Genomic DNA, 13689 nt, shown 5'->3' on the forward strand with positions numbered 1-13689 from the left:
TCGACTCCCCCACCTCCAAAATATTCGCAATTATTCCAAATCTCTGGACTGACAGTGTACTATAGTGGTTTCAGTGCAATATCAGAGAAAAAAAATCATGTCTTACCAGCGTCCATCTTTCTGGCAATGGCGCCCGTCATCTCAAAAGAAAAAAGTAAGTGGATATGATTTATATCGTCGGAAAATTCGATTGGTTTACATAATTAGAATTAATCTCGACCTGGCTTCTTTCTAAGTTAGTGGAAATATGTTGGTATTAATAAGTTGTTGTCAAGATAGAGCATAGAGACGTGTTTATGGATTTTTAATTATTTTTTCACTTTAGGGAGCATAATCGAAATATTCTGTCTTTATCCCATAGGTAGTTAGTTAAACCGATATTTGAAAGTCATATTTAACTAAATATAACTAGAAACTTGACTGTTTACATCATATATTAGGAATTAAAGAAAGTATTAACATAATTTCATTTTTAATGAACCGAACATATTTTACATTGCTTTTCAATTTTTTAAACTGTCAAGTTTGATTGCGGTTTGTTTCTTCACTTCAATATATAAAAAATTAAAAAAATAATTGATTTGAACATAGTTTTTTCTTTCGAAATACGAACGAAATTTTCCAAATTTTAAAAAAGTTTATGCGCGCCTTCGTTCTAAAAATTGTGTATAAATATTTTTATTCAATTTTATGATTGTAGATCAAGTACCTGCTTCCTTTCAAAATTTTTACCTTTAAAATGTATTGATCTAATTTTCGGGCGAGAAAATCAATATGGTATAATCATAAACCATTATGCCTAATAAATATTAATGTAACCAACAAATTTTGGAAGTTTTCGCGTTCTATTATTGATTTCTACATTTCATAACATTATCTGTGAAAATTGCATTCAATCTTTTGTGTGTGAAAGGCTAAATCGTAATGAACTTAGATACAGTTATTCTATTTCCACTTTTTGAAATGACAATTGTGTCACTACACAGTAGCTTTTTCATATTCTATATTTTTAATAACAGGATGATAATAAAGTCCAAGTCAATCCAATATTTGAACGGTTAATATTAGATATTAGAAATGACACCGAAACCAAAAATAATATGTAATAAATGTACTCCAAATGTTTCACATATTTCTCCTTGAACTTTTCAATGACCACATAGTTATTTTTATGAAAAAAAACACAGTTCAACAAATCAGACGTCAATGATTAATAAATATGACAATAAAATCCAGAAGAACAGAATTAATTCTTTAAATTATATCAAATTCAAGGCAACATAAAGTTATCAGTATTTAAAAAGAAAAATAGTTTCGATACATCCTGAGAGAGTGAAAAGGACAGCAACGTCTCTAGAGTAAAATAAAAATAGATACATCTCATCAAAAAAATTGGATACGAAAGGTTTTTGAACTTGGTTCAATTTTTTTAGTTCCTAGAATATTTGAGTGGGAACAATTAGCCACTTCCTTGCTTTTACGGGATTCTCGGTTCTCATAAAGCACATTTGCGAATGATTTAAAATTATGTATATTGGTTGTATATGAGCGCACATATATACTTGATTCGTTAATTGATCATGTTTATTTGAACCTTACATTATTTTTGGCATCGTTTATAGTTGAACCTCACCTTGATAGATATTTTAAGATAGATATTTATCTTTTTTTTCAGTTTGATTGTGTGGATTTCTTTGACTTTGTTCGTTCTGAAACAATAAATGATGCTTATTGAAATTTTACTGGTCTACACATCCCCAAGAATCGCTCATAAAAGTTTATAAAATATTTATATTTGGAATTGATATTCCTACCTTCAAAATTTCAATTAAATCTAAAGGATGTGATCTGATATATCAAAATATTACAAAAAAATTTAAATTACAATGAAGCCCAAGGATTTTGTCTATATTTACAGACTTAATAGTTATTCCGATTCTGCACCCATCCTGTAAATAATTTAAGACTTTAGCACATTCCTTTCGAGAGTTACTGTGTATACGGCAGTTCACCGGCCGCACCGATAGGATTGATTTTGACTCTTGTCTCAAAATTCTAAAAAAAGATTCCTATAACTATACATTATAGTTAAATGAGCTTCTTAAAGGTTTCATTAATCGAAGCAATGGGTAAAAATAGATATTTCAAATATGTTAGTAATAGGTATTAATTTAATTTGTACTTGTCACTAGATTTTGCGGTTCGTAAAACTGTTTTTTCCGTTTGATATGACTGAAGACTTTTAGTGAATCTGAAAAATAAGCCAAGGCTGCGCAAAGATAAAGAGCAATTGATACATGAGCCAAAATTGGATGATCTTGGATGCAATTTAATTGGGGGAGACTGCATTTGTGCCCCAGTTTGTCAGATGTTCGTTATAATTAATAGTATTACCCTAGATCTCGTTACCTAAATTTATTGAGACCGTCCTATTTACCCACCTCAAATTACACTCTATGTAGTTCAATATCGTTCAAGGCTCAGTATCTTTTTCGATCAAGAATTTTATTGTAAGTTATTTAATTTTTGATGCTGATTAGCGAGCTTGTTTTTTGTTTATGAAATAATTCGAGTTTAATGTGGATTAGCTACCTATTAAAGAATTTCTCCATAGAGTAATAAAAATATCTATTTTTAGGGAGCACTTTTTACATGTCCCCAACATGGTTAGATTACGTTGTCGAATTGTGATATATTTTATATGAATATATATTATGTTGAATGAAATATATTCATTTAAGTGATTCCCGATTGAATATGCAAATTTGAATATTTGGAATTCGATATTTTTCCTAATTTTCGAATTCATAATAAGCAGAATATTTATTATTTTCTGTATCTACCTGCTGAAGTCCAAGGTTTGGCAACTTTTGATCTCCTTGTGTCATCGATCGTTTCACGTCGTTTGGAGCACGTGAAGTTTGTATTCTGAATTTCTTATATATTGAGGTATTTATTTCAATATATTTAGAGTTAATATAAAGCGTTGATTCACTATGGGACATAAGAAGAGCGTTCTTTGTGGAAAAACTCACGAATTGAGTGAAATATCGTATCACTGATATGTTTTCATTTCCGCGCGCTTCATGTCAAACTTGATAGTTCATGTTGGGGACAAAATTTGCTTACTGAAAATGACATATGCTCCATGCATCTATGATTATTACTTTACTATGAGAGGTTTTATATTGATATAAAAAAAAGAATATATTTTTAAAGAAATCAATGGATATTTATTTCATTGTGAATAAGGTTTGCCATTGATAATGGAAAATAATATTAGAATTAGCTAAATGATGTCCCTGGCTACAGTTGCAGCACCATGTCCTTTTTATGAAACTTTGCATGACAATTTCGCACATTTGCGGCTGTTCTCGATAATTTCACGAATTCCATCTTTAAGGTCTTGAATGGATTGTGGGTCATTGACATAGTGGGGTCTTCATGCAAAATACGGTGTTATGTCATTTGTGGAATGTCTAACGCTCAAGATCGACGAGGAATCAACAAACCTAGGATACAGCAGCAATAGTCTCAGTTGTTCTTGATGAACGTACAGAGTTTTGAAACTTGATCAGGGAAAATTTGTAGCTAATAATACATTTGTAAACTAAAGTTTCCCAGGAAGGGAACTTTGTTCTCAAAACATACGTCAAACGCTTATAAAAACAATTCCTTAGTTAAGAGGGTGGTAACTTTATTTACATACAGGTATGTTAGTCCATTTGCTGCTCTCATTATAATATATCTGATAATATGGTAGAAGTTATGGAGAAAATGATAATTCGACCAAATTTTCCAATTTAACCCTTCAAATTATCAAATTTGGCATCTTATCTAAGCCGTGCCAACATAACTTGTGTGTACAGTCGAACATATACCGAATTATTTAATTGACACTGTAGTTATTGATTGAGAAAGAAAATTTATTGGAATATACGTTCATTAGGACCAGAATGAATTAGGCATCCTCTGAAAAATCCCGACTAAATGACACATGTAACACGAAAAACTCTGTAAAACTTCGAAGTTAATCTGTCACTATCGATTAGTGTGCCAAAACCGATTAGAATAGTCGCTGTACAAGCTCGAGTTGAAACGAATAACTTGAAACGTGCAGCAAAAACAATAAATCTGGAAGATTTGGCTCGGCCAATTCACATTAAAGTAACGAATATTAGCTGTGAACTAGCACAAGTACTAGATTCTTATAAGAACAGATGTTCAGCTACTTAATCTACTACCATGTTTTTGAACCATACAACCCCCTGCATATGTGAATTGGTAGATTTTGTAAAAAAGACTGAAGAGAAGTCAGGAGCTTTTGAGCGCTCGCTCAATTATATGCCTATTGAACAAATTTTGTATGTAATGGCTGTTCCAATTGGAATGATACAATTCAAAATGGAGATAATGGCAACAGGGTCTATAATGTTTTGACATTTCTTCTAAGTTATTGCAAGATACACGCTCTTACAACGTTCAGAAATTGTTGAATTGTTTCATCAAAATCAGGGCTCATTTGTGAATACTGACAAAAATTTAGAAACAATCAAAATGGAACATTTAATTTCGATTGAATTGGTATTTTTGAAATTACATATAAGTAAAAAATATTTCGAACGTTCATATTTACGGAATCGCTATTCGGATTCTGCCCATTAACGAACGATAGCATATCCGGCTCAAAATTATTAAAAAATTACACACTTCCGGACGGAAAAACGCTGAAAATCTCTCGATTTCATACTATTACTCTTCTATTTTCTATTTGATCTGTTTATTTGATCGATCAGTCGATATTTCACAAATAACCGGCCAGTGAATCACTGTTTATAAAATTGTAGATGTAAAAATTTTTATAACATCACGATTGTGGAAATTACTGAATCTATTTCAGTTTTACTATGGAACTCAACGATCTGCAGTTCCTTGTCCCACTTTTTGCAAGTAACCAGGACCGTCGCCAGGGGGTAGGCTGGGTAGATGTTTGCCTAGACCCTAGTGTGCCAAAATTTAGATACGGCATTTCATGCTTGATCAAGAAAAATTCCATATATAGGAATTCAATGTAACGAATGAGAATGTACTTCTGCCAAAAACAGCAGGAAGGAATACACCGAAATTTTACATAAAAAAACCTTCAAAGGTGCCGCATTATGTATTTAACTCATAAATATCTCAGATGATGCGTAACCCTCTTAAAGTATTTTTTTACGAATCATTGACGCAAGAACTCTTTCGCTTAACAGTCTTGTCAGTGATTTTTTTTTTGATAAACTTTGACGACTTTTATTCCGTTTTGTGGAGGTTCCTTGATTTCTCGGGAATAATTTTTATTTTCAATTATCCAATCACAATGTTGAATGCAAAATATTGAAGCAACGATTTCATTTCACCATTTCTATCTAATCATTCTAAAGAAATAAAAGATGTATTTTCATTTCATACCACAATCAATTATAATATTTTTTAATCGTTTTATGTATATGCGAAGTGAGTGTTATCCTATTCTTACTTTTTTAATTTACCTTTGAGAACTTCAAATTAAGTTAATACGTACAGGATGTTTCCAAATTAGACGTGAACCTTGAAGGGGTCTTTTGGATTATTTTCATCAGAAAAGGATATGATATGTATGAAAAAAGCAAAACTGTGCTGTATTGCAAGTTAATATGAATTAGTATGATTTGAAAGTCCATATATGAAGAAAAGAATATTAAATTTCTAATGTAAATTCCTTAACTAATGTATGACAAAATTATTTTCAAAACTTACCAAATTTCTTTTTATTTCATAAAAAAGTTTCTGTTAGAAATGCAAGCACCAGTTTTGTCTCAGCCGAATTTGATTTGAAAGGGGAATGAAGCAGAGAAAGGAAAGTAATGAATTAAGTATTTTTATTGCAATTAAACTCAAAATTTCAGTAGAAAATATATTCATAAATTATGTTTGATATGATCTCCACCATTCCTTATAAGAGCACGTGCCCTCTTTCTTATTTTTTCAGTTGTTACTTTCCGCTGAAATTTACTGTCAATCTTCTCACTGCTTCGTCTATTCTAACGGTGTTAGATCCGGATTTCTTGCTGGTCACGAAAATAACCCGAAATTATATTCAAATTTGGTCAACATAGAAAAAATTGTCGAAAAATGAGGTAAAAGTAAAAGTGAAAATCAGAAGAACCCAAATATCTTTTTAACTAAATATTTCTCAAACGACAACAAATGAGTCGTTTTAACACGTCCTCCAAGGTTCACGTCTAATTTGGAAACACCCTGTATATAATGAAAGTGAGCTTCATAATTTTTCGATGTTAGTCACGTAGAATTTAAGGACTTGTTCGTTTAGAAGAAATGGCCAGTTTTATAGTTGGCGAACTAGAAAAAATGTATCTACCACTCAAAAATATGAGAGTAGTGTGATGCGATAATGCAACTCATATGAAGGGAAAGGACAAAGGTTCTTTTTTTCTTACCAATCTTAAAATGCATTAAATTTTTTGTACAGGTTTGAAGTTGTTGGTTTTTTGTTGATGAATTTTATTTGCCCTATGTTGTTATGGAAATTCTTCAGAAGTATTTCTTTAATTAGTTCATCTTTCGGTGGAAGACCTCAATACCACCCAATATTAAGTTTTTGCATTCTGCATAGAAGACTTTCTGTTAGGGCGGCAAATTGGTCACTGCCTAGGTCGGCAGTTTGGCTAGCGACGGCTCTGCACCGAACACCCAGTGTAATCTCATTATATCGATAATTTCCACTCTTTCCATTCTAATTATAGCAAATGCAAAGGGAGAGGGATTACTTAAGCGTATTAGATTCGAATAAAATTGATAGACTAACCCATCAGGAATAGAAATAATTCAACAATCCGAAAATAAACCGGTATTTGGAATCAATTGGGAACAAGGAAGAAGCGCTTAAACAGTCTCAAAAACCGTCAGTCTCGAATTGAATTATCGCAGTTTGTTTTCATTTCGATCACTTGGGCTAACTTAGTGTTATCCGAGAGACAAAGCTTTGTTGTAATAAAACGCAGTAGTGCCAAGCTATTTCTGTGTCCTACCCATTATGTTACCAGGAGAAAATCGGAGAGGGGTTTCGAAATCTATCTATCCGGGACTGTTCCTGCATCTGCTAGTGTGTTAGTGTGTTATCCGAAACCTGTTGACTGCTCCGCCGTCTAAGGGAAAGTTCTTCCGGTAGGTCCTTCTTCCGGTCTTGGTGTTAGGAGTGGTAGTGATAATTTTGGATTCATGGGAAAGGTGCATGAGTTCCTGGTGACTTTGAAAAGGAATTCACCTACTGAGCAGTGGGGCTTCAGTTTGGTTGGGGGTGCTGATGTTAAGACCCCGCTTATCGTTACCAGGGTAAGAATTTTTGAAAGAACTGCAATTTTGTGGTTGAAGGTTCTAGAATCTGGATCATTCTTGACAGTGAAAAGTTGGCATGGTCAACGACGATATGCTGATAAGTTGTTTCTTTTTTACGATTTTATTCGTGGGACGTAATGGTTTTGTTCATTTAGTAAGCTTTGGTGTGTTTATTTTATGTATTTTGTTGGCTTGAATCATGAGGTTCTAAATTCTACAAAGATTATTGCGTTTATTATAAGATGTTTTATTTTGTTTAATGTTTAGAATCACTTAGGCACGAAATTCCTTCAACCTCTCTTGAAATTTCCTCATAATAATGTGCTTCAGAAATTATTGAATCTCAAAATCTAATTAAAAAAAAGAGGTGAAGTACTGACCTGAAGCCAGTAGTTTCTACAGGCTTGCTCAAATTCGTACCCATGTAACTTTTCATAGAATTACTGAATTGGTATGAAAAATGACAGGTCGCTAAACCATGTGATTACGTGATACTTTGGCTACTGCATTTATCATTTAGAACAGTTTTTTTCGAGGAAAGGAAAAAGCATATACAAATAAAAAATGCATGATTGAAAGGATCTATTTTACCCCTTTCAATATGTCTTATAAAGGGTAATCCAATAATAATATATTTCGAGAGAAATCAATGGGTGTTTATCTCATTGTGAAGAGGAAGGTATGTCATTAATGACAGAAAACGATATCAGCCAAATGTCTGCCACAGCTACAGTAACAACACCATATCTTCTTCTTCTTCTTCATCGTAAGTTAGGACTAGTCCTGTGTTTTCCTCAATGGTTTTCTAGCTGCTGCTGGGATGACGAAGACCAGCTTTCATACCACCTTGTAGGTGGTCGTCCTGGTGGTCGGGATGTATTTGGTTTTTCCTCCTTTGCGATTTTTGCCAAGCGGTCATCCGACATTCTGTCCACATGGTCTCTCCATGCTCTTCGCCGTTTTCTTGCCCATCTCACCACATCCTGAACACCATATCCTTTCCATGAAATTTTCCATGACCAATTTGCACATTTGCAGCTGTATTTCCTCCATAATTCCAACTCACGTGGCCCCAAAGAAAAAAGTCTAAAGGTGTTAAATCGCAAGATCTCGGTGGCCAATTACTCGAAATTACAGTCAGAAAAACCTTTATCGTAGTTCGGTAGCGTAATCCATTCACCGCAACATTTTTGCCTCTCTTTCGAATAAGTGAAGTCCAATCGCATCATCAACCCAGAAACCTCGCCAAACAATGACACGTTGAGGATGGAGAGGCTTTTTAACAATCATTGTTGGATTTTCCGATCTCCAAATGTAACATTTCTGCTTATTAACGTAGTGTCCTAGGTGAAAATGGGCCCCATAACTGAGAATGATTTCTCGATAAAATCTGGATCATTTTCAGGCTTTTCAAGGGCCCAATCAGCTAAGAAAGGACGTTGCTGGCCATCGACCGGATTGAGTTTTTGTGTTAACTGAACTAAACCTAATTCTTTATGCAAAATAAAGGCTAGAAGCTATTCAAAATCAAATCTCTCATTGGAAAACCATTTATTACGGCTTCAAGTAATAAAAAAATTTTCGGCATTCATCCCTTTCGAAAGAAATTGAAATTCACAAAATATTTAAAAATAACTGCTGCGTCTTCTTAAAAGATATTCTGTGCTTCAAAAAAATTCTGAGATTTTTTGATCTTCCAATTATGGGATTCTCAAGAAATTTTGCACGTACATTCGTTTCATAATTTCGCAACTGCTTTTTAAGTTGTATCAGGCGGGTATCATTGTTGAAGACCATTTTTTTAGGTATCAAACAACCTTTATACATATATTTGTATATTTCACTTACTTGGAAACTATCAATAATCGATTCATTGTTTGTTAAATAGGCCATGGTCAATCCATTGCAACTTCTTTAACAATATGTGTTGTCATGAAATATGTTTAGAATATGAAAAACAATAGAAATAATTAGAGTTGACTTGAGTACTGGGTATAAAACATTGAGTTCTCATTTCTATGGCTTTGTATGCTATGACAAGTTATAGATGGTATTTTAATACTATCGATTTTTTATTGAATTTAATTTAATGTAGTCATTAGTAGAAATTACGAAAAATATTCAGAATTTCTTCTGAGATTAGATTAAAATTCCATCTAAAAATACATTTCTCCTAATTTTTCAAAAACCGACTTGTTTCGTTTGGTTCCAACAGCCACCTAAGTATCAATTAAGGTGAATTCATATTATTATTATAAGTTGTAGTGTTTACAATGTATGAAAATTCAAAATGAATTCAATTTTATATCTCCGTCTGTGGAAACTGAAAATATGTGAAAACAACCGTAGCGGTGGCAATTTATCACTGACAGGAAATCGTAAAATATTTTTAGAAAAACAGATTACTTTTGACCTGGTTTAACTCGCCTTTCAAAATGATCGCAAATATTCAATGTTGCTTTAGCTCTTTTAGAATTGGAAGTGGTACAACAACAAACCGATACTCAATCTTTAACGGATATTTTTGGAGCACTTCTATAAATTAAGAAATCATATGGAATGCTAAGATATCATCAAACCGGAAGATGATACTATAAGGGAAGGTCTAGTGCAAGAGTGTCAACGTTTCACGGTTGGTATGGCAAGTAGTGCAATGTTGCTGAAAAACTGTACCTATCGAGTGGCATTTTTACCATTGCATATGATTCGTTTCCGAAGAGAAACAGTTCAGACTATAACCTATACCAAATATCGACAGGTTTCGGATGCATTGGTTTCTCAAGGATCATCAATCAAGAATTTTCTGTGCCAAAATACGGTGAGCTTGATTGTTGATGCAGCCATCAATTCAAGTTGAAAGAGCTCTTGTTCAAGCAGGAAGTTGGTGGCATTCTTCTTACATTTTTACACTCGAAGTTTACTAACCACCATATGTCAGGTATCATATTATCATATGATGGAAAATTGGAAAAATAGTTGAGAATGTAGGATCGAGAAGGCGAGGGAGGGATTCAACAAATGAAATATTATTCTGTAGTGTTACAGTTTACTTATATTTTTGAATTATACATTTCTGATAACTTTAAAACTTTTTCTCGAAAACGTCACATTAATATTTTTGAGGATGTTACGTAATCTGTTTATCAAAATTATCTGCGATTATTAAACTGATTCATTTTTACTAATCTCAACTATACAAAGTGCCTTTTTTATTTGCACTATTCTTTTCTGCACGACTTCCAAATCTGACTGACTGTTTTTATTATATCCTCTAGTTGATTTTTGTAGAATTCACATTAATATACCGAAATTTTACGTAGTATTCTATATATCATTCGATGATGCTCCAGGAGCTTACTTAGGCCAGATCGTTAAAGTAATTAATCGAAACTTTGTTGATATACATGGTGAGCTTTTGAACAAGAAGCAGAGAGATTACAGGCGGAAAGAATTCATTTCGAAAAAATGCTCGGACACAGATTTAAGCTTGGAAGGGGACAACTTTTCAGATCAAAATCATATTCATATCGTTTCACCCCTTAGTGTTACAAAACCCCAATCCCTAAATTTCGAATAGGGAAGATGAGGTAAATAATACCTCATTTGAAAGGTCTTTCGATCTTGAGTTCAGCATATTGAATTTTTCTCATTTGATCCATTGGTTTTCGAAATATTCATATTTAAAATTTGAACAACACTGGTTTTCCCGTCAAGCATACTGTGTAATCATTTGAATTGATTATTCATTTATTCTGTAGTTTTAATGATACTCCATAACTATCATATACCTGACACCAAAATACTGAAGTTTCTCCCTTCAACGATAATATTTATATTTAGGGACAATAAGAGAAAATAATTTCAACTGACAGATTTCGAGAACCTTCGATGAAAAAATAAAATGGATAATTGCAGAAACACTATAAAACAGTAGGCTATCGGGGAATTGAATAAATATTGAATTAAATGTTTGAACGGTTCTCCTCCTTATCCATGCAGTATATACAGAGATTCTGCTCGAATCTAGTCCTCGTTATTTTTCTACATTTTTCCATAATTCGATGCCTAAACGGCCCCAATGATACTAGCTGCCTAACGTAAATTTAGCTCTTTAGAAGACACCAGAGAAGAGGTGACATTTTTACAAGCTCTAACAAGTACTTTCTATTAAGCGCTTTTCTGGGGACACTTCATTAAATAAATCTACTGTACGATTCTCACATTCGTTATTTTTGCAATTATAGAAAACATTTCAAGCCTTTCTGCCAAGGAATGATCCATTTTTACCTCAATTGTTGATGAAAGTAATATACAGTAATTATTTTGTTTTCTAATGTATGACAGTTGACGATTACCATCGTAACCACAATTTTGTTTACTCACATATGCTTGACGAAATTATCATTAGGTACTGTACGAAATTTTAATTTAAATATCTCGACGACTAGTGGATTAAACGAAACAATAATTAATATACTGGACTCAGTATAGAAAGATCTTTCAGGCATCACTGACCTGTTCTTTCTTATTGAAAATTTAGGGGTTGGTATTCCAACACTAATTAAGGGTTGAAGCGATATAGTTGTAAATTTGATATTAAAAGTTGTCCCCATCGAATGAAAAATTGACGTGTCCGAGTCTTCTTACGTAATTATTTTATTTCATATATTACCTAGTCTGTTTGGTTTTCAATAGCCCACCCTGTATATCAATATGTAACAGAAATGACACACAATTTTATTTACAGGTCGGATTTGGGTCTCCTGCCGATGGTGTTCTCCAAAGGGGCGATATCATCACCAAAGTAGGAAACTATGATTCCAGAGACATAAGGCATCAGGACGCACAAAATCTGTTCAAGAATTCAGGAAGTAATATTCGAGTTGTAGTGCAAAGGTAATTATTATTAGTGAACGATTTTTTCAATAAGAGGTTTCATTTTGAATAGCGTGCTATCTGGGGAGGTGTCATTGTCGAAGCTGTCTTCTTTTCACATTTGATAAGTAGAAACTATGCAACCACTAAAATTGGAACGATACACGCTTCAACAATGCAATGAAATTGTTAAAATTCACTTCAAAAATTGTGAAAATTTTGCTGTCACAGTTCGCAAAATTGAAGCACTTTTGGGTCGTCGTGAAGCACTTTCTGGGTCGGCAATAGCGAAACTGGAGAAAAAATTTGAGCTGCCTGGACAAGTTAGTGAAGTGAAGAACTGAAACAGTATGCGTCACTTAAGAACAACTGAGAATATTGGTGCTGTCGCCCGTAGTTACAATCCTACTGGTGCCACTGTTACGGTGAAAAGAAAGATATTGAGTTGAATGTCATTTGTTTTCAACAAGACAGCACTACATGCCACACTAGCAACGGAACTATTTCACTTTTGAAAGAAAAGTTTCCTGACGGTGTTATTTCTCGAAAAGGTGATCACAATTGGCCACCGAGATCCTATGATTTAACACCTTTAGACTTTTTTCATTGGGCAACGTTAAAGATGGGGTCTACGACAATGCTCCACTATCGATTGAAGACCTTAAATATGGAATTCACGAAGTTAAGGAGGAAATATTCTCGAAAATGTGTGAATTGATCGTTGTTAAGGCCGCCGCCAGGATCGGCATTACGGACATTTTGACGGGGTGCCAAATTTTAAGTGCGCAAAGTCCCTCAATAAAACAAAACATACTTTTCGACATAAAAATGTTTTCTCAGTCAAAATACCTTTCTGTAGTGAAATAAAAATTTACCAAACTCCAATTTTATTGAAATTGAATAGGCGCTAACCTCTTTAAGAATTACGTCGTCTTTTTACTATAGATAAAGCGTCACACTTTTCAAACAATGCAGGACTTTTTTGATGAAATCGACAAAACGTCCTTTGGTAAATTCAACAAGGTAATTTTAAGTAGAAAAAACAATTTCATATGAAAGTGAAAAGATGCCTGAGAGGAATAATAGAGGTTCCTTCAAATAAAATTCAGATAAATTAGGCAGAACAAGGTGGCGAAATTTTATTTTGCCGGGGCGCCAAATGTCTGGCGGCGTCCCCGATCGTTGTTTTTCTATCAAAAATGAAACCACTTATTGGAAACTCCTTCATTATATTTATACCTGCATAAATTATCCAAATAAAACTTTCAACCCCGATAAAATATAATATCTAATGTAGGTATGTCTGAAGAGAGATTATCGCGGAGAACAGAAGCCGAATTTTCACACTACCTAATAGTTAAATAAATTTCACTGACTAGATTGAAGAATACGATAATCTGCAAAATAAATGGTTACCATTTTCGAATTTTTTTCAAT

General features: G+C 33.3%; 1 protein-coding gene across 4 annotated transcripts in view; it reads left to right on the forward strand.

Moving 5' to 3' along the window:
* Positions 1-13689, forward strand: part of LOC123677766 (PDZ and LIM domain protein 3) — a 27255-nt gene continuing 13566 nt past the window's right edge. The window contains exons 1-2 of one of the 4 annotated variants that reach the window (XM_045614461.1): positions 1-154; positions 12125-12273. In XM_045614461.1, coding sequence (XP_045470417.1) covers positions 98-154; positions 12125-12273 — 206 coding nt within the window. In that variant the 5' untranslated portion in view covers positions 1-97. Of the gene's footprint in view, positions 155-6904; positions 7375-12124; positions 12274-13689 lie in introns of those variants that run through there. The other 3 variants (XM_045614462.1, XM_045614463.1, XM_045614460.1) reach the window with 3 other exon arrangements.

This window comes from Harmonia axyridis, chromosome 4, assembly GCF_914767665.1.
Source record: "Harmonia axyridis chromosome 4, icHarAxyr1.1, whole genome shotgun sequence".
In the NCBI taxonomy this organism is placed as follows: Eukaryota; Metazoa; Arthropoda; class Insecta; order Coleoptera; family Coccinellidae; genus Harmonia; species Harmonia axyridis.